This window comes from Peromyscus maniculatus, chromosome 7 (assembly GCF_049852395.1).
Source record: "Peromyscus maniculatus bairdii isolate BWxNUB_F1_BW_parent chromosome 7, HU_Pman_BW_mat_3.1, whole genome shotgun sequence".
NCBI classification, from domain to species: Eukaryota; Metazoa; Chordata; class Mammalia; order Rodentia; family Cricetidae; genus Peromyscus; species Peromyscus maniculatus.
The window spans coordinates 55,213,295-55,234,906 of NC_134858.1; the positions used below are offsets into that span (position 1 = coordinate 55,213,295).

At 51.4% G+C, this 21,612-nt stretch overlaps 2 protein-coding genes across 8 annotated transcripts in view; one reads left to right on the forward strand and one right to left on the reverse strand.

The window, feature by feature from the left end:
* The window catches only part of Ccdc33 (coiled-coil domain containing 33), an 84,346-nt gene that overhangs the window by 44,994 nt on the left and 17,740 nt on the right, over positions 1-21,612 (reverse strand). For all 5 annotated transcript variants that reach the window (XM_042281023.2, XM_042281019.2, XM_042281024.2 and 2 more), the window contains 5 exons: positions 18,781-18,914; positions 11,866-11,975; positions 10,664-10,771; positions 7,317-7,408; positions 6,033-6,153 (listed from right to left, as the gene is read on the reverse strand). In XM_042281023.2, coding sequence (XP_042136957.1) covers positions 6,033-6,153; positions 7,317-7,408; positions 10,664-10,771; positions 11,866-11,975; positions 18,781-18,914 — 565 coding nt within the window. The remainder of the gene's footprint in view (positions 1-6,032; positions 6,154-7,316; positions 7,409-10,663; positions 10,772-11,865; positions 11,976-18,780; positions 18,915-21,612) is intronic.
* Positions 1-21,612, forward strand: part of Stra6 (signaling receptor and transporter of retinol STRA6) — a 111,988-nt gene that overhangs the window by 22,602 nt on the left and 67,774 nt on the right. Inside the window, exon 1 of one of the 3 annotated variants that reach the window (XM_076576378.1) lies at positions 9,096-9,176. The exons of 1 other annotated variant lie outside the window; for it this stretch is intronic. The gene's annotated coding sequence lies outside the window, so the exon portion shown is untranslated. One more of the 3 variants, XM_076576379.1, reaches the window with a different exon arrangement.

The window sequence follows — 21,612 nt, forward strand, 5'->3', positions numbered from 1 at the left end:
TGGATTACATAAGACCCTTTTAAAAATCAAAATAGAGCCCATCTTCCCCAGAACCATGCCCAACTGACCTGATTTTTCCTTTTTTAAAAAAAGTTTTTAATTTGTGTGTGTGTGTGCGCGCGCGCGCGCCACAACACATATGCAGAGGTTGAAGAACAACTTGCTTGAATCAGCTCTCTTCTTCCATCATGTGGTAGGTTTTGGCTAATCAAACTCATATTGTCCAGTGTGGCAGCAGATGCCTTAACCCTCTGAGCCATTCTGCTCTCCCGTTTTCTGGCTTTTCCCACTGACGACACTGTGCTGGATGCTCTTTGCCACATACCTCTGTATCCCAGACGATTTTCTCAGTACAAATAGCTAAAGTGCTGCTCAGTGAAATTCTTTTCATGCTCTAAGGTACTGGCTAGATGTGTGTAGTGTTTTCACAGTGTTGTGCCAACATCCACAGCCCCTTTCTATTCCATACAAGTTACCCCAGCCCCGTTCAGAAGGCCACACAGGTCTTCAGATTCCAGAAGCTGGTTTTATCTGGCTTCAGGCTGTTGGGGACTCAGGTGACTTGAAGGCGCTGTCAGGTAGCAGCTGGAGCACACACATGGGGATGGCTTGGATGATAAAATGCGACAGCATTGACCAATGCCCAGAGAAGGGAGACTGGCTGGTCCAAAACCCTCAAAGGAAGCAGGCCTAGAGGCGGCTCTGAAGGAAGATGTGGCAAGGCGAACGAAGAGGAAAGGGTCTTCTAGGTGGGAAAATGACCAAGCAACAGAGTGTGGAGGGGCACACAGCTCAGCCATTGTGAAGGACCCCAGAACGGGGTTGGGGGACTCATGGAAAATCCATATAAATAGGAAGGTGGGTAAATAGCCTCTAACTCTTAGCGTGACACCCTGAATGGTCTCGGCATGGTCTGCCTCGTCTCTGCCCTGTCAGGGGCTGTCAGGCACAGTGGCAGTGGTCCTGCCTCCTGCTCCCCTGAGGGGATTAGCAACCACAGGAAAAGGTCAGCACAAACACTCCAGGAGTTACTGAGGCTAGATGGAGAGGGGCCTACTCCTCCTGATTGGGTGGGGCCCTCGCACCTGTCACACTTGATGGGCTTGCTCTGGTCCTCAGGAGCCTTGCCCAAGGCCTGGCTGAATCTTTCCCTGTCCCCAAGGAGATGGTTTGTGGTCAACTCGGGGACAGATGAACACTAGGATAGCACTGGAGTCATAGGCACATCCCTAAGACATCGTGCTGGAAGCTTGGGGATAGCCACCTGGTGAGCACTCTAGGCCCCAGAAGCCAGATGTGAGTTCTGCGGAGCTTGGTATTGATCTTTCAGGATTGATCCCCACACTGACCCTCCCATATCCTGGGTATCAGAGAAGGGTATCCACATTGTCTGGACCAGCTGCCAGGCCCCAAGGCCCTCGGGGAGGAAGGACTGTGACTTGGTTTCCTGGGGCCTCATTTGTTGCCCCTATCCTGGGGAAGGGTTATTTAATGGATACTAGCTGTCTGCTGTGGGACTTATTAACAGGTCTAAATGGAGTCTACATGGCAAGAGGTGGTAAGTGGCTGCCTGCCCAATGAGGGACAGCCTTTTCCCTGAAAGGGTTCCCAGAGTAAGTGCCCCAGGAGAAAGCCTTTCATACCTAGAGTTTGGGAGGGTGAATCCCACATATTCTCTCTCTTTCTCCCTCTCTGGTACAAACATGAGTGTGTGTGTGACTCAAGGTTAAATAACAATCTGTTATCAGCCCTGTGGAGATGAGAGTGCTGTGGCTGGTCTGCATGCTGTGCAGGAGTGAGGAGGTGGGGTGGGCGTAGGGTAGACATGCCTGAAGATGCTGACGGGAAAGGCTAGGGTGGACTTCGGAATTAAGGAATACGATTAACCCTCAGCTGTGATCTTCAGAAAAGCCATTAACCCTCTGCCACTGAGGCAGACCTGCCTTCCCTGGGGACAGAGCCTTCATTCCATGGGCCCTTGTTCCTTCCTCCTCCTCCTCCTGTTTCCTCTGGGCTCACCCTCACTCTCATGCTCACACATTGCTGTCTGTTCTGCCCCGGCACAGTGAAGTCATGCTGAGAGCAAGAGCTGCTGGCTGCTGGGCTGGCTGGGGCTTCCAACAAGCTAGGACCCTTGGCTCAGGGCCCAGGGACCACTTTAAGCTTATTGTTTGGATCACAGTGGGTCCCTTCCCCTCTCTGGGACCTAGTTTTTTTTTTTTTCCCCTCAAATGCCTTGTGCTTCACACTTTGAAAGCCTTTTGCAAGGTTGAAGGAGACAATGGATATTTTTCTAGTATGCAAAAGTTCAGTTTGACTTAACTTAGCAAACGTTGCCTGGGACACTTGTATGCAGGGTACTGCAGGGATTATGGGAGAGCTAGAGGCAGACTCTGTCTCTTCCTAGAGCTTATCTTCCAAGAGTATGGATCATATACATGCATGTGAGTAAAACCCACCCACTCCTGCTATCATGCAGAGGCCTGAGCAAGTTATTATGGTAGCAATTAATTAGGATACTCGAGGAGAAAGCCACCTCTTATCTGGGGCAGGGAAGAGCTGAGGGTTGAGGTCAAGGTTGGAGTGGAGAGAGGACAGATGGGGAGAACGGTGAGCGAATTCCCTGAGGCTGGGTGAGAACTGGAGCGATGAGGTCTGTGTCTGGATGAACAGCACACAGCTAGTGAGGGCGTGGTCCCGTGTGTGAGGGTTGCAGGCTCCCAGGGAAGCCTGTGGTTCAGGGCAGAGCATGCTTTACTTGCTTCTCAGAGAACAAATTAGCTAGGCTGGAACAGGAAGGCTGCTGCAGTGGCCCAGGCAAGAAAGGCAGCCAGTACTTGAGTGAGTCCAGGGTGATGGGAAAGACGGAGAGAGCTTGGGAAGACTGGCTGTGGGGATGGGACGGGAAGAGATGATGGGCACAGGCGGCTCTTTCCATCCATCTGTTTCATTCTTGGGAGTTCTGCCCCAATTCTGCAGGTTGTGAGCTGTAGGAGCAAGCAGTGGGTCCAGCATCCAAATCTATGTCCAACCAGCAGAGCTTGACCCATCCCTTGACCATCAGAGCTCAGATTTTGCCGTCCAAGCCAGGGGGAGGACTGGAACAGACTGGGGTGCCCTGGTACATTCTGTCCTCCTTGCCTCACAGCAAAAGGTAGAGAGTCCTCTTATCCAGGTGGTTCCTTTCTTCACACCCACTGGCTTAGGCTATCAGCAAGCCAGAACCACACCCTCCTCAGTGATTGGCTCAAGGAAGTGCTTGGTGACCTGATTCTGGCCAATGAGACCAGAAGGAAGGTTGGTGGGAAACTTAGTGGGAGGGGTTAGTTGCCAGTTTCTCATAAAAACCTAGCTCTTTACTAGCCTTTGATCGCATCTGGGCCAGAAACCTAGGACATTTTGCTCCCAGGAGCAGTTAGTTGCCCAAATGGTCATTGCTAGGTGTTAGAGGTCAAGTCCTTAAGGGTGATCACCCTGTAGCATCCAATGCTGAGACTGGGGTTTCTGTGGGGTTCCCCACAGACATCAGGTGCAATGATAAGGCTGGCCTCGGGCGGCGTATTTATCATAAAGGGTGTGAAGCTCTGCAGGGGATGGAGGGGACTCTTAGCCTGGGTTAGCCTTTTCATTCTAACAGCCTAGTCAGGTAGGAGTCAATAGGTCTGGAGGAATCATACAGTTTGTCGAAGGTCACACAGCTAACAAGCCACAGAGCTAGATGCCAACCTAGGTCTTCAGGGTCTAGTAGCCCCTGCCCAGGGGTTTGTGGGAAACTCACAGTGCTCCAAGATGTCAAAGGGGACCAGACAAATTATCTGGTTCAGCCCCCACTCCATCAACTGTAAAGTTGAGAGGCTCAGGACAGGCAGGGCAGGGGACAGTGTGCTCTCTAGGCTCAGGGTTCCTGACCAGACTCCCCTCACTTCCCAGCCTGTTCCTCTCTTGTTTTCCCTGCTGGCCCCTGGGCATCTCTGCACAGGCTGCATGCAGCTTTACACCTCATCCAGCTGCCGCCATACTGGGTAACCTTTAGCAAGTGTCTTGTTATTGCTGGGCTCTGGCCTTGAGGCCCACATGTGAGCAGAGTGCTGGGGAGGTCTGTCGTGAGGAGTGCCTCCCCCATTCATGTGGAGTTAGGCAGTGGAGATAGCCACTGGTCAGGCCTGGAGAGGCTCACTCATTAGAGCAGGCAGTACCTCCTGCCCCTTGGGACGGCTGCTGATCGGTTCATAATTTCCCGTGCAAATGCAGGGCCATGTGTGAGATGACTCTGGGGAAATCAGGCTGAGGATTGGTTTGGTTTTGAAGCTGTTCCTCGTGATTCCCCTTGATCCCACCCTTCCCTGCCTATCACCACCCCTGCCTGTGCCTGAGCCTCTTTAAAGGCCTGCCTTTAAATGAAAGCCGGGCCTCCAACAGAGTGTCTAGTTCTAATTTTAGTGGGCAGATGTCAGGAGGGACTTCCAAGAACACCCTGTCTTCCAAGCCTCCTCCATCACACACAGCAAGCTCCCAGTGGCATGCAGTCTGTAGGAGGTCAATCTGGCCATTTCCTGGGCCCAGCCATGACCTGTTTCTCCCGCATATTTAAACATATGCCTTCCTGCCCATTCCCAACATGCACTACACCTTGGGTTATACCATATACTATACGATACAGGTGTTTTCACTGCCCTGGACCAATTCCTTTCATAGCAACACATCAGGACCAATGCGCTGGCGAAGTGGCTCAGTGCTAGAGGCTTTGGTCAAGGCTTGCCACCTGAGTTTGATCTCTGGAACCTAAACGACGCCAGTTCCACAAAGCTGTCCTCTGACCTCTACATGTGTGCTGTGGTACAGATGCCCTCTCCCTATGTGATGTATATACATACAGTAAGAATGAATTAAAAAGGAAAAAAACCCTAAAAAATGATGACTAGGGTGGCATAGTGGCACATGCCTATTTTACCAGGGCTGGGAGGGTAAGGCAGGCAGATGGAGCATCTATAAGGGGACCCTGTCTCAAAAACAAGGTGGAGGGTCAAGACTCGCCTTCCCTAACCATCCAGACATCAACATTCCTCTTCTCTGATTAAAAATGTATTATGGGGTTGAGAAAATGGCCAATTCTGTAAAGACCTGCTAAGAGCTGAGCTCTGTTCTCAGCACACATATAAAAAAGCAGGCAAGGTGGTGAGCACCTGGAATCCCAGCACGGAGAGGCAGAGACAGGAGGGTCCCTGGGACTTGCTGGCCAGCCAGTCTAGCTGAGTCAGTGAGCGCCAGGTTCAGTGAGACACTCTGTCTCAAAAAATAAGGTGAAGAAGGGCTGGTAAGATAGTTCAGTGGGTAAAGGTGCCTGCTGCCAAGACTGATGACCTGAGCTCGGCCCTTGGGACCCATATGGTGGAAAGAGAGAACGGTCCTATAAGTGGACCTCTTGACTTCCATACTTGTTCTGTGGCATGTGAGCACACATTCCCCCAAATCTCAAAAATACGAAAACAATAAAGTAGAGAACCCTGGATACACTGACCTCTGTTCTACACACACACACACACACACACACACACACACACACACACGCACGCACGCACGCACGCACGCACACGTGTACACACAAACAAGCACGTCCACACATCATCCTAAGTGTTTCATGCCTGCAAGTCTGTAGCTTCCTGCTCTCTCATCTCCCTAGCCCTTGTTAACACTATTGTAGATCTTGTCCCTATGGCTGTTAATCTGAGGTGCCCCATGGCAGGTGGAATCCATACTATTTGTCCTTTGTGTCTCCTCTTCTCTGCCTGTCACAGCTCTGATAGTCCCTGCTGGCTTGTTACTAGATTAGACATGATCTGGGCGGATGTTTAGTATCTCCGGGAGTCCCGAGGGCAGGTTCTGTGTTGCACACAGGAGCGGATTCTGGGCTTAGTGAGATGTAGCGAATGCCTTTCAGTAGTCAGCTGAGCTGCCAGCTGATGTCATGATGAATGAATGGGTCTGTTTCTAGTATACTCCAGTGAGGGGCCGTGGTTGGGAAGGAGCCATACCTGAGGACACCCGTTCTGACTGACCCGAGGCACATCAAAGTTCATTGGTGATGAGATAGGGACAGAAATCTGGGTGAGGGGCAGCCCCACAGAGGCAGGGTCCCGCCTGGCCTGGCTGGCCCTGGAGAGGCAAGGAGACAGGAGTTGGCACGTTCTGACCTGTGGCCAGCCTGGCAGCTGGGACTCACACTTGGACTCTGGGGTGAGGTGTGGGCGAGAGGACAGGGAGCCATCTCATTTAAGCCAGGACCTTGTGACAAACACGCTGGTGTCTCTGGCTCAAGCCTTGGGAAGGCTGGTCTTGGTCAGGAGATGACAGCTGTAGCCCTCAGGCTCCCTTAGCGGTGACTTGAGGTGACCTTGGCTGTATCAGAGCAAGTCAGCTTTACCATCTTTAAAATGGGCCTCGCCTTCCCCACCTCATTTGTGAAGGTCTTTATCTGAATTCCTCCTGACTTGTGGGAATCCTAGCTTGTGCTTTAAGGGGTAAAGAGCCTGTGGGGTAATGTGCACACATGCGTGCAGTTTGGGCCCATTGGTATATTATCATTGCAGTAGGACACTTGTGATCTGCACACCTCCAATAGGGAAGTGAGGTTTTAGGGGTATAAAAACTCCTCAGAGCCGTAGATGAGCCAGGAGGTCAGCTTGGGCAGTGACGGGCAGACAGCCGACTTCGAGACATGCGCTGTCACAGAGCACACGTTGCCTGAAGAACAGCCTTCTCTTGAGCTTTCAGTGGTTAAACTGTCCTGAATCCTTTCCTGAGGACTGACTCTAACGGAGGTCTGGAAACAGTGGGGGACAAGCTGGGCCTGGGGCAGACACCTCCAGGAGGTGACTGAGAGAGGACATTCCCAGGTAGGACTAATGTTCCAAGACGGCTTTAGGTCATCTACTTTGGGGACCAGCAGCAGCAGCAGGATCCTTGGAACCTTGAACCTGACTGGGAAAGGGGGCCATGGGGTGGTGAGCTTGGGATGGGAGGCTTGTCTGAGGGGGCATAGGTGCCCCTGGGCAGGGAAAGGGGCCTCTCTTAGGCTCCTTAACACCAGCTCCTTCCTGCTCTTTGGCCCTACATGCTCGGAAATCTCAGGAGAGAACCCCACTTTCCCTTTCCAGGGCTCAGGATCTTCTGGAAGAGAAAGACAAAGTCTGCTATGGGAAGCTCACTAGAGCCTCAGGTCAAGGTGTGTGGGGAGCTTACAGGGAACTTAGGGGAGTGGAAGTTTTCCCCACCCCAGATCTCTGCCCTCCCCGCCCTCCTCACCTGCACCCACTTACTTAAACTCCGTGTAGCTGGGAACCACCCGAGCGATCACCACCATGGGGTTGGGGCTGTTGACCAGGGGCTCGTTGATCCCCCGAAGGAAGACCTGGAGAAGAGGAGGCAGGTGAAGGCCCACGGCTTGTGTCCCTCCCTGAGCCACAGCCAGCCCCCCTCCCGCCCTGCCTCTGACATCTCTCCCATCCCACCTGCCATGATCACATGATCATCATGCCTCTACCCATCCCTGGGACCTGCCCCTCCCTGTCTCTGCTTCCCTTGCTTCTTGCTCTGCTCAAGGCTTCTCTACTTCAGGAAGTCACCCTCTGGGTCTGACTGGGGCAAGTGCCCCTGGCTTCCTAGGGGCACTCCTGGAATTCAGCTGCCCTGAGGGACAAGGTGTATAAGCACGAGTCTGGGCCTGGGAGGAGGTCCAGACAATTACTGGGGCAAAACTCTGGTCACGGGTCCTCCCGGGTTACAAGAGCGGGTTCTCTGATTAGACTGTGGTATGAGAGGACACGCTGTAAACTGAGGACACTAAACCCAGGAATGGTTTCTCTAATTGTGCTGAGTTTCCCAGTCCAGCGTCAGAGGTCGGATGGACGGACGGACGGGGCACTGTTTGATTTGAACAGTCCTGGTGGCTGTTCACCGCAGTGCTTTTCCCAGCAAGCGGTGGTTGAGAAGGCAAGCCTTGGGGTCGGCGTCGCCGGGGGAAGCCCTCATTTTCACAGTCTTGCCATGTTGCCAATGCCTGTGGGTGTTGGCCTGTCTGCTCCTCTGCCCACATCCCCGGCCGGCTCCCAGACCCCTCTTTCTGCTGGGGTCTTTTCCTCTCCTAACACGTTCTTGCTTCTGCTTTAGCACATCCCTGGGCCTCCCCACCCCCATCCTCTGCCGATTTATCCCGACAGCTGCTTCTCCTCCTCTAGGTTCTGTGGCACCATCCCTGGTTCCCTTCTCGTCACCAAAGAAGCCCGTTTTCTTGGTCTCTGCATTCCTCCTCTGTAGCCATCAATCACCAGAACTGGAGCTTCTCAGCTCTTGTTCACTTTCTGATTGATATGACTGGCATGCGCGGAAACACGCATCCCGTTCACCGTTGTATTCCCTGCTTTTAACACAGAACCTGGCATGGCGGTGCACGGGGGTGGGGGGTGGGGGGTGGGGGGGAGGAGTCAACAATGTTGGTGGCATTAAAGAGGGAAAGGGAGAATGATGGAGAGGTGCGTCTATGCTTCTGAGTGTTAAGGAGAAGGATGGAAGAACAGAGAGTCCCGGGGACAGAGTGGGAGAGACATGGTGGCCTTAGGGAGGGTGGAGTTGAACTGGCCTCAGATGATGGCTAGGTCCTAAGGAAAAAAGGCAGGAAGGGCAGGGCCCCTGGACACAGCTGGGGGGGGGGCTCATTCCCTCGCTGGGTCTGCCCCAGCTGGGAAACCTGGGCCAGACTCAGACCCTCTTTAGGCCTCAGTTTCCCAACCCGTGCATTGAGAGTCTGGGTCTTCTAGCTCTGGCATCCGTGGGAAAAGAAGTCCAGGGCTGGGGCTTGCTCTGGATACCTCCCTCACTTCATGACCATCCCCTAAGGCCTTTCTGTCCGGGCCCATCTCTGCTGGACTGCCAGTGTGAACTGATAAGCGTTTAAATCGTTCTTAGTGCCTTGTGGCTCTCAGTGGGGCCTCCCAGTGAGCCTCTGATGTCAGCGGAGAGCTGTCACGCTCTATGGCTCACAAGAACTCCAACAGGTATGAAGGCTGAAGGTAATGGTCTAGGCGTGTCTGTAGGGGATAGGGATAATTTACACCTGTTGTGTGCTGACTCTGGCCAGGTGTGAATGAGACAGCTGTACCACATCTGCTCGTGACAGCCTAGTGAGTAGCTGAAGCAATTTCTTTTCTCACTGTGTCTCCTGGTCTACCATCGGTAACAGACAGGTGCTTCTGTGCCTGTGCCTGTGACATATTCGGGAGGAAGGTCTGTGCTGAGCGGGGTATGGGTGAGCGGGCTGCTGGGGGCAGGGGGGCTCAGACTCTATTAGACAAGTCAGAAGACTGAGTCAGGGGTGGGCCAGGTCCACAGTCCTGGGGCCCCTTCCCTGGATGAAGTTTGTGGACAGCACAGCCATCTTGACTTTACTTTTTCTTGTTCCATATGTTGGAGTGACTGGCTGCTTTAGAAAGGGGCCAGACGGAAGAGATACCACACCCAAGGGGTGGCTGTGGAGGAAGCAGAGAGGTTGTTCAGGATTTCTGTGCTCTTATATAAGACTCATTTGGGTCTCAGTGTCCCCGGATGTGACATGGGACTAGAGATCAGCTATTGCTCTACCAGGCTCATGGTGCCCCATGGCAAGGGATCAGATCAGGTCTGCTGGGGTAGGAGAAGGCTAGAGTCAGAGTCCTGTGGATCATACACAGGCACTTGTGGATGTGAATCTGTTGCCTAGGGAAAAGCTCAGGGCCCAGGTGCCTGGGCCACATCTGTCTCCAGCATCAATCATTCCTCCTGAAGCTGTCCTTGGGCTGAAAGGTGAAAGATCATGGTATGGCCCACGCTTGGTCTGCCCAGGGGATGAGGTGTTGGGAGAATGAGTGAGTGAATGAGATTGTAAATGCTCAAGCAGTAGACCAGCCAGACTTCAGGAAGGGCCAGGGAGATGACAGGCTTGTCTGGGAGTCTTAGGCCCCAGCAGGGAAGAACAGGACTGAACACAGCCAGGGGCTGGACCACGGTATGGAAGATGGACTTTTCCTTGCTCCTAGGAGTGCAAAATCCGAGGGAGCCTGTGTTGCTCCCTGAAATGCACACGAGGAACACAGCTGTCACTCAGTCCCTTCTTCCTCCATCCAAGGGTAATATAGGAAGGAGAGGCCAGGGCACTTTTGTCCCAGTCAAGGATTGTCTTCACAAACTCGACTATTTTGTTGATGTTTTTAATGTTTTTTTAAACTTATTCTTACTGTGTGTATATGGGATGTTTGTTTGTGTGTGGGAGGTGTGCTTGTGTCATGGTGTGTGTGTGTGTGTGTGTGTGTGTGTGTGTGTGTGTGTGTGTGTATGTGTGTGTTGTGTGTGTGTGTGTGTGTGTGTGTGTGTGTGTGTGTAGGCCATAGGACAACCTGTGTGTTCTCTGTGTGTATTTCAGGGATTGAACTCAGGCCATCAGGGCTGCACAGTAAACACTTTTCCCACTGAGCCATCTCACTGTTCCCACTGTGGCTGATTTAGAAAAGCCTCATTGCTTTTGCCCTTTTTGATTTCTTCCCTAAACACCTCTGCTCCATCCTCTTAGGCCAGTCAGAGGCAGTCAAGGGCTCCACCTGTCCCCACAGTCCCCACAGTCCCCCAGTGCTGGTACCTCCAGAGCTGTATGGTCACAGCCAATGTATTGGGGTAGCAAGCTGCCCTTCCGAACCACGGTGGCGTAGAGGCGGGTCTTGGCCGTGGCATCATCAGCTTTCTCAGACTGCATGGGGTGAAGACAGCATGGAGACAGAAGATGCACAGGAAGGAGAATGTCTAAGGGGCAGGGCCTGGCCATAAATCCAGCCCTGTGTGGACACTTGCTTATCATTGTACCACTGGGACTCCAGCTGTAATTAAAGCTCATGGTCCCTGGGAGCCCTTCCAAGAAGATCAGCCAATAAATCTCCCCTTTTCCGTTTGAATATTTCATTGCCCTCGCAGGGACTACCGCCTGCCTGCACTCTTGGTGAAGATATGATAAGGAGGCCTGGGGTCTAAGTGGTTAGAGGGCTAGGGGCCTGGCCGATGCTCCAGAAGACAGGTCTAGGGCTACCTCCAGGGTCTCTTGGGATCTTTGCTTTCCTGCCTGCCCTGACGCCCCTTCTGTAGTCCTGGAGCCCCAGGGGGGATAGTGATCTCTGGCACCATAGCTGAAGAGTTGCTTGGCAGGAAGGTGAATGCCAAGGCCTGGGGGAAGGAGTAGGGACGGGAGCCACACACGCTGAGTTCTTCCCGTGTGCCAGCACGTCACCCAGCACCACACTGGAGCCTGTCCAGATGTGTCTTGTTTTGCCTTTGCTAGGGAGCAATGGAGGTCTGGAGCAAAGTGGCCTCCTAGGGGCACACAGCTTTAAGTGGCAGACCTGGGACAGGAGCCCAGACAATCTTCTCTCACATTGTCCTTTCCTTTGGAAGGAAAGGTTCTGGAGTGCATGCTGGAGGAAAGCAAAGGGATGCTTCTACTCCTCTGTGGTCCAGGACCAGGTACTCAGTAGGTGCTTAATAAATTATTGAGCAATGAGAGTGACTCCCCCTTCACCAGCCAGCACTAAGGAGTCTAGTCCAAGGTTGAGAGGCTGGAATTTCTACTCCAGTTTGGTATTCAGTTGTCCCCCTGACAGGGTTCATTCTGGAGAATGTTTTGCCTACCAAATTTATACTCCCATATCTCTGGCTTAGGAGGAGCACGACCTGGGCCCACCCTCAACTCTATTCTTAGAGAATATTTGGGAATATCAAAGCACTTACCTCCCATCAGATCTCCCCTACCCAGCCAGAGGTTAGGCTCAGAGCCCAGGGCTTGCTTGGGCTTACCTTTTTAAACTCAAAGTGGTATGGGTGGAATACACGCAGGTATTTAATGGGGATTTCATAGGACACCAGCTCCTCCTTCTTATTGTTGTCCATCACCTTGAGGATGACACCTGGAGAGAGTGGGGGGTGGGGAAGGAGCTTTCCCAGTGATGGGAGACAGTGAGAGGCAAGGAACGTTGCTGAGACAGCCAGGTAACGGAACACATGGAGGAACGCATGCCTTTCCTTGTGTGGCCCTTTTCACAGAATTAAACACTCCCTTCTGGAGGGAGGAGGGAGGCTCATAAAACTCAGGAAAACCATGTAATGAAAAGGCTCAGAAAACTACAACACTCGCAAGCCCCTCTCTAAAACTACAACAGCAGCCCACAGTTACTGGTAGAAGGAGACTCTGGTGGAGCTGCCTGCAGGCTGGGCCAGAAGCTCCACAGATGCAGCCTTTGTGAGTGGCCTCCCATGCTGAGGGTGGGCTTTTCAGTGATACCACTGCCTTTGAGTCACCCATGTTCATGTTAGTGCACTGGTTAGTTTTTGTCAAGTTGGCACAAACTAGAGTCATGTGAGAAGAAGGACCACCAGTTGGGGAACTGCCTCCATCATATTGAATTGTAGGCATGTCTTTGGGGGCATGTTCTTAATTGTTAATTGATATAGGCCACTGTGGGTGGTACCATCCTTAGGCAGATGGGCGTGGTCTGTATAAGAAAAGTAGTGAGCAAGCCAGTAAGCAGACTTCCTCTATTGATTTTTGTCTAAGCTACTGTCTTGAGTTCCTGCCTTGGTTTCCCCTGATGATGGACTGTAACCTATAAGTCAAATAAACCCTTTCTTCCCCAAGTTGTTATTGGCCAGTGTTTTACTACAGCAACGGGGAAGGAAGCTAATAGAGTAACTCCTTCCTTGAAGTAACCTAAATAAACTTTCTGGCCCATCAAGCTGGACTTGAGAGGAATCATTAGTTTGTCATGGTACACCACCTGGGGTAAACACATTTGTTTCCCCAGGGAAAGTCACACAACACATGTACATGTAGGGAACACACATGTGCCTATAACCCCCACCCCCAGGCATTATCTGCATTTCTATCCAGGGCAAGACTCCATGTCATATGCTGTTAGAACCTCCAAATGTGAAGAACCTCTGAGCCCCAGAATGGTCACATAAGACCAAGGCCAGTCCCATGAGGCAATAGACATAGGTGAGCACAGTGTTACAGGCAAGCAGTAATAGTGCCACCTGCAGGACTAAGACCCCTTCCCTTAGTCATAGGCACTCACGCCAGCTCTTCAGGTGGGACAGAAAGGAGTGTGTCCCATATGTTTTAGGGAGGGAAACAGAGGCTCAGTAAAGAAGAACAATCTACTCAAGAAAGCTCTCAATATAAGAACCTATAAAAGTCCACTCCATGGGGCTGGAGGGATGGCTCAGTGTCAAGAGTACTAGCAGCTCTCCAGAGGACCTGGGTTCAATTTCCAGCACCCACATGGCAGCTCACAACACTGGTAACTCCAGTTCCAGATCTGATGTCCCCTCCTGGCCTCCATCGACACTGCATGCATGTGATGCACAGACATGCAGGCAAACAAAACACCCACACTCATAAAACAAAAATAATAGTTAAAAAAGCCTACTCCAAGTAAATTCAGTTCTTTTGGGAGGTTAAAATTTATTTATTTTCATTTTTTTTGTGAACGAGTGTTTGCCTACATGTACGCATGTGCACCATTTGAGAGCCTTGTGCCTGCAAAGGCCAGAAGAGGGTGTCACACTCCCTGGAACTGGAGTGTGGTGTGGTAGTTTGAATGTAATTGGCACTATTAGGAGTTATGGCTTTGTTGGAGTATGTATGACCTTGTTGGAGGAAGTGTGTCACTGTGGAAGGTTTTGGGGTCTCATATATGCTCAAACCATGACCAGTGTCTCAGTTCACTTCCTGTTGCCTTTGGATCAAGATGTAGAACTCTCAGCTCCTTTTCTAGCACCATGTCTGCCTGCATGCCACCATGTCCCACCATGATGATGATAGACTTAAACCTCTGAACTGTGAGCCACCCCAATAAAATGTTTTCCTCTATAACAGTTGCCATGCTCATGGTGTCTCTTTATAGCAATAGAAACCCTAACTAAGGCAAAAGTTGGTACCAGGGAGTAGGTTATTGCTGTGATATGCCTGATAATGTTTTTATTTGGAAAAATATAGACCTTGGGGCTGTGGATTAGAAAAGCAGTTGAATGCTTTAAGTGCTGCTTAATGGGCCATACTGGTAGGACATAGAAGACAGTGGTGCTGAGGGTGATTTGATGAACTGTGGGGGCACAGCTCAAGATGTTTCAGAGGAAAAGAATATTAATATGTGGAGAATAATATTAATATGTGGCCTAGACATCATTCTTATGATATTTTGGTGAAGAATGTGGCTGCTTTTTGCCCTTGTCTGAAGATTGACTGGGGCTAAAGTGAAGAGTTTTGGATTAATTTCATTGGCAGAGGGAATCTCAAAACAGCCTAGTATAGACTCTGTCATGTGGTTATTAGTGGTAACTGTAATGAAGACTTATAATGGCAGATCTCTGAGTTTGAGGCCAGCCTGGTCTACAGATCCAGTTTCAGGACCGTCAAGCTTAGGCAATGAAAGAAAACAGAAAGCTGGTCAAGGTGTAACTGAACAAGGGGGCCATGTTCTAGTTCCAGCAAGCAGCAGAACGTGGCAGCTTCAGCCCCGTGGTTCTGGCTTTAAGGATAGAAGAGAGGGGTAATAGGATATTCCTCCATTATTCCTCAGTGACTAAGGAGAGCTGCTGAGGCTAGGCATGTGTCAGGGGTATCTCTGAATGCAGGCCTAGAGAGGCCATTGCATGAAGCTGTGAAGTTGAAGCCTGGATTGTCTTGTAGACTCTAAAATGTTGGAGGTGCCAGAGCTGTGGGATACCTGCCGAGGAGAGCTGCAAGCAGGGAGTGGAGCCAGCCCAAGAGAGAGAAGTGTGTTGCAGTGAATGAAGCTAAAAGGAGTTTAAGTTCTGAAGAGCATTTTGACATTAGACATGGAGATGCAGAGTTTGGAGTTTGCCCAGCTGGTTTTTGATCTTGCTTTGGTTTAGTATTTCCTCATCATGCTCCCTTCTCTGCATTTTGGAATGATAATGTATATCCTGTGCCATTTTATGTTGGAAGTATGTAATCTACTTTTTATTTTGATTTTATAGAGGATTACAGTTAAGAGACCACATAAATCTCAGAAGAGACTTTGAACTTTGGACTTTAAAACATTGTTGAGACTGTGATAGACTATGGGGACTTTTGAAGTTGGATTAAATGCATTTTGCCTTCTGGTATTGTTACAAGTTTATGGGGATCAGTGAATGGAACTTGGTATTTTGAATGTAATTGACCCTGTAAGCTCATAGAGGGTGGCACTGTTAGGAGATATGGCTTTGTTGGAGGAAGTGTGTCACTGTGGAGGCAGGTTTTGGGGTCTCATATATGCTCAAGCCATGCCCAGTGTCTCAATTCACTTCCTGTTGCTATTGGATCAAGTTGTAGGACTCTCAGCTCCTTCTCCAACACTATGTCTGCCTGCATGCCACCATCTCCCACCATGATGATAATGGACTAAGCTTCTGAAACTGTAAGCAAGTCACGCCGATAAATGTTTTCCTCTTTAAGAGTTGCTGTGGTCATGGTGTCTCTTTATAGCAATAGAAACTCTAACTAAGCCATGGCAGATGTGAGCTGCCATGTGGCTGCTGGGAACTGAGTCCAGGTCCTCTGCAATAGCAGCAGGTGCTTTTAAACACTGAGCCATTTTTTCCAGTCTCTACTCCAAAGAAATTAGAATGAAGATCAACACACCACTTAGTAAACACTTCCCAGAGAGCACATTGTCTCCTAAAATCAGGATAAACTTTAAGGAGAAAGCCAGCATCCTGGAAATGATCATGGTGCCCACTCATGAGCACCTGCTGTGTTCCAGGCATGGTGATCACAAGTATATAGCTATTATTCCTATGAATTCTGATAACAAGCATCATCAACTTTCTCTCTAAAATATGATCGGTGGCACTCAGAGAGGCCATGGAACTGGATCAGCATCACAAGCTAGGAGATGGGCAGCAAAGAGGCTGGATTCAGTGACTTGATGCATTTTCCTGTTCTTGGAAGTCTGTGATTTTTTTTTTTAAGAATAAAGAAGAGATGGGGAAGGAAGAAGGAGGAGAAGGAAAAAGGGATGGGGAGGGAAAATAGAGCTGGAAGAAGGAGAAGCTAAAAGAGATACAGAGGAAGATGGGTAGGGAGGACAAGGAGTCTGCTTGAGGGCTACCGTTCCTGAGAGCACATTTAAGCACCACGGACAGCTGCTGCCCCAGCCCTGTGCGCCCCTCCCACCCGCAGTGGGGTGACTAGAGGGTAGGAAGCCATTCTTTCTCAGTATTCTTCCTTACAGCCACCCTGAATACACAGAGAGGGGAAGCCACTTGCCAAGAGTGGGCTACAGGGGACCCACACCCAGAAGGAAAGAGACACTGGAAGGTCCTGCAATTGACCAGAAGAAAGTATAACACCTCCAGGATTTGAAGTGAGCAGGTCTGAGTTCTCTTACCAAGGTGCTAATTTGCTTTCTGGCTTCTGGGAATTCATTTAGCCCCTCTGGGCTTCTGTATAACATTAATACTTTAAATAACCAAACAGAAAAGAAGGAAACCTTATCCAATTCCTAAGATTTCTGAGGCAGGACTATAAATGAGGACCTCCCTCCCTCCATCTCCCTGCCCTGCCCTGGCTCTCACCAGTTCCCCCTTGCTAACCATCTGCAGCTCTCCACACACTCACCCATCTCTGAGCAGACCTGGGAAGATTCTGCAGGGGGATCCCAGAACTCCCAGCCAAGATCCGACAACAGAAGCCCAGGAAGCTGTAAACACACACCCACTCCCCATGGACTCTGAGTTCCCCAAACTAATCAGGATTTTATGAGACCCTGCATCTACCTATCTTGGGACACCCTGTTTTTGCAGGAAGCTGGCCTTGGGCTGTAACTGGGGGAATGGACACCCATTCCTTCCATGATCTTGTCTTTTTGTTTCAAACACGCTTCATCAGCTTCCTGCTTGGGCACTGAGCCCTTCCGCTTCCCACCACTCCTTTTGTGTGGCCAACAAGCCATTTTGGCTGCCCGCCCACTTTGGCCTTGACCCAGGGTCTAAAATTCCCCTTTGCTTTTCATTAACATGTTCTCCAGCCACCTCCCCCCAATCCTCTTGCCTCTTGGCCTGGCCCCCTATTCCCTACCCGCTGTAGATATCACCACAGCAACCAGTTCCAACTGGGTTCCAACGAGCGACTTCAGTCTGTAAAGAGGCGCCTGCCAATATTCTCTGATTCATGTGGCCTCCTCACCCTCCTGTTCCTCTTGTCTCTGCTGCTACTGGTCCTGCCTCTGGCTACACAAAAGACTCAGGTCTACTGACGTCATCACACCCTTCCACATCTCACCCCAGTTGTGCATAGCAGAAGGCAGGGTCCACCTACCACCACTGCTAACTTACACACACACATGCACATGCACACACACATGCACACACACATGCACACACACACACACACACACACACATGGGGGGGGGGACTACAGCTCAGACAGCAATACTATGCAATGGTGTTCACATAAACACACGAGCCAGCACACAGACCCCCACAAAAGTGTAAGTGTACAAGCACATATGTGTATCTGTGTGAAATCCCAGGATGTTTTTTTTTTTTCTTCTCTTTCATATCTTCTCAAACCATCCCTACAGCTCCACTTTTTCCTTTTTACAGGAAGGAAACTACAGCTAGCCTTCTCCCTGTGTGTGGGAACCCAATGTGTTACCTCCCCCCCCCCACAGTCTCTTGATAGTAAGCTTTTGGCTCTGTGAGGTGAGCAAGGAGGACAGTAAGTCTGCCTGCAAGAAGTGGGAATGCTGATCTGAGTAGCTGAGTCCAGGGACACGGCAGGGGACCTCTGCTCTGTGCTGCTAGTGCTCCCAGGCTGCCCAGTGTCAGTGCTCCCAGGATGCCCACTGTCAGTTCTCCCAGGATGCTCAGTGTCAGTCCTCCCAGGCTGCCCAGTCAGTGCTCCCAGGCTGCCCAGTGTCAGTGCTCCCAGGATGCCCACTGTCAGTCCTCCCAGGATGCTCAGTGTTAGTGCTCCCAGGCTGCCCAGTGTCAGTGCTCCCAGGCTGCCCAGTGCCAGTGCTCCCAAGCAGTTCTGGCATCAGCAGTCAGTACTTCAGTGTGTCCAGCCCAACCTCTCACTTGGGGGTAGATGTTAAATGGTCTCACAGTGAGAAACACACAGGGCTCACTTGCAAGTGTGTATACTGGTACCTGGTCCAAGACCAAGGGGAGACTAGCCAGGGATAAAGATACCTTCTAGCTAGAGACATTAATCAAACAAACCCAAACTCAGCAGAACCTGGAGCTCCAGTGATCTGAGATGCCTGGTCTGCCTATGCTTACCCAGTACTTGTGTTATTTAAATTCCCTAAGTCCCAGCATTCTCTTCCAAGTAGCATAGCTCCTCTTAGGAGGTGGTGACTCTAATGATGGATGCGTGGGGACATGCCACAAGACTATAACGTGCCATTTCAGTGGGACACGGCAGTAATAACAACCATGAAAATAATAACAACCGTCATAAAAAACGATAAGCTCACATTGTCTGGAAAATTCATTTATGTGGAACAACTCATTTTTCCAGCAGGCTGGGGAGATGAGGCGTGATGGGATTATGATTTTTTTAAATGCTTTTATCGGAGTCCAGGGAGGCGCTCAGGTGATCTCCAGCTGTGTTGGGAGGAGGCTGCTTTTGCCTTCCATGGCTGGTGGGGCTGTGTTCACTGTACCTCCCACACGCCAGCCCCCAGCCCCCAGTCTCACCTTCTCGTCCTGCATCCTCCGCCTGGATCTCCACTTTCACTGTGTCCCCCCAGATGGGTGCTCTGGTGGGTTCTGAGGTCACAGAGGTCACTGCTTTGGGGCTGGGAGCGGTGGCTTCCTCTGATGTGGTTTTTCTGGAGAGGAGGGGCAATTGAGTTAGAGGGAGGCTTCCTGTCTGCTGTGACCCCTTCCTGGACTCCACTGTGCTGAGAGGGTAGACAGAAAGTGGGCAGCTCTCCCCATATAGACACTCATGCCATCCTGGGCTCAATGAATGCCAGGCCTCTCCCCTCAGCTGTCCTGTTTGGTGGCCACACCATCTCGCTGGCCACTTCTGAGGCCTTTGCTTAGGTGCAGGAGCCAGAAGCTCAAAGTGAGAGCAGGGCAGATGTCATATCTGTCTGATTTCCTGCCCCTTGCCAAAGAGGGCTCCTGGCAGGTGCCTAGATGAGGGACCCCATCTGGACCCTCTTCCCTGGAGGTCTGTTCAATGGGAGAATGCTTCTGGGTAACAGTTGGCCCTGTACCACCCACCTAAGCTGCTCACTCCTGGCTTTCATTTCTCTAAGTGTGTGGCCCAGAGTTCCAGGGTGGCCCCGATGCCTCAATTCTGAACCACTCCAGTGGGGTATATTATTTTCCTACCCACAGAACTCTGGGGTGGACACTGGAAGCTGGGCATAGGGCAGGAGAGAGCTTCGTGGTCCTTGAGCACTCAGGCTATCAGGGGCAGGGTGTGCAGGTGAGGCAGGAGCACAGGATAGCCCATAGGTGTGGGAGATGAGTCTCCCAGAGATCCAGGGTCCTTAGACAGCTCAGTGAAAGAGTTAATATCCTTGCGTTATTTTCAGCCTGTAAACGGTGTTGCTACAGTGACTGCTGTAATCATGGGTGAGCAGCCGGCGACCCCAGCCTTTAGGAGGGGAGCTACACCACACACCAGCAGGGGAGGTCTGGTGCACCTCCCCCTCTGCCATCCCTTTGTCCTATCTTTGTGACCATGGCTGATGGAGGGTGCCCCATGAGCTCTTCCTGCCATTCTGTGCTTCCGTTCTCTCTCTTGTATAGCTACACTGGCAAAGCCAGAGACTTGCGAGCTCCCAGGCTTTGCCATCAGCCCACCGCACCGATGTAAGTGCACAGAGACACCTCAGCCTCCTGCACTGGGGCTCTGTACCTCTGACAGAGGCAGAGGAAGACAGCAGAGTGGCAGTGGAAACGTGGGTGAACTAAGGACACACGGGAAGGAAAGCAGGCCCTCCTCCACCGGCACACATCACAAATCTGCCCCCACACAGGCTCATCCTTGGGGGCCTCTTAGGGAGTTTCAAGTGACTCCAGGTGCATAGAAAACATCAAGCCAAGGGTGTGGACTTGTGGCCAGTGACAGGGCTGAGATTGGAACCCGTGACTCGTCCCTCGACAGCCCTTTTTCTCCCTCCAGCTCCCGCCCTCTCTCCTCCTCTATTCATGCTTTAGGGGGTTTGCAGGAACAAGTCAGAGTTAAAAGATGTGGGAAGTTAGACAGAGCTTTTGCTTAGGACCAGAAAGAGTTAAGTCTCCCCCAGCCTAGCCAAGAGGTGGTCAGGGTAGTTTAGTGAGATGAAGGGAAGGGGGGAGGGAGGCCCAGGGGAGAAGGGGGGGGGGCTGCGGAGGAAGCTTTTAGCAGGTGGGAGAGTCTGTCAGGGTAATGGCTTTTCCTGGCACAGCTGACTGACTCCTTGGGGCCTTGATGAGAATCTAGAACTGGAGTTGGGGGTGGAGAGAGCACTCTGATTCCTTCCAGAGTGGAAGCAGGGGACCAGTTGACTCCCCAGTCCCAGTCCTGCATTGGGATCTTGGCACCTGGCTGCCAAGATCCCAATGCAGTTCTAGGTCCCCAGGCTAGCAGCTCAGGTCTCCCAGTACAACTTCAGAGCCCAGGGGCCCTCTCTAAGACCGACATCCCTTTCAGCTGTCTACAAGGTTGAAGGCTCCTCCCTCCCTGTCTCCCAAGGCTTGCTCTTGCTAAACAGTCTGACAGCTACAGTCAGGGGCTGGAGGGGCTGGTGCCTATTTTCTCAGGGCCTAGAGCTAGCTCAGTCTCAGCAGGATGGGACTGGGGTTGGGTGAAGAGGAGGAATGCAGCTACCTTGGGCCCCAAGCTATAGAAAAATGCAACCCCTGTCCCCAAAGACCCACACTTCCCCCAGGGTGGAAGAGGAAATTGTCTGATGAACTCCAGGCCTCTAAGCCTGTGCTACCTGAAGCTTCCACCCCAGTGCGGTGCCAGGGGCCAAGTGCAAGCACAGTTGGGAGCTGGAGGCAGTGAGAAGCTTCTTGCTTTTTTTTTTTTTTTCGTTGTTGTTTTTCCTTCAATGTCATGACTAAGGGCAAATGCAGTGCCTGCTTCCCACCGGCTACTGCTGCGGGGTGGAGATGTGGAAAATCAGCAGACATGGGTGCCGGGGATTGATCTGATCAGGTCCTCATGCTTGCTCAGACTGAACCAGGTCTCTGCTACCTTCACCGGCTCCATCCCTGTCCTTACTTCCATGGCTGGCTGTTAGCCTCCCGCTGCCTCTGCTCTCTTCCAGTCCCATCTGAACCTATCTCCCCCCATTTGCCCCACAGTCCTTTGGGCCTCCCAGTCCTTTTAGAACTTCAAAGCAAACTGCATGGGGAGTGAGGGAGGGGGTGGTTATCCAGAATGCCAATCCCAGGACAGCTCACCAGGAGAGCCAAGCAAAGGGGAGGGCCCCAATTCAGTCTGTTCTGGTTGCTGGAGACCTAGAAAGTGCTTAGGAGGAGGAGGAGGGCCAAAGCAATGTTACCAGAAACACCCAGAGTGGG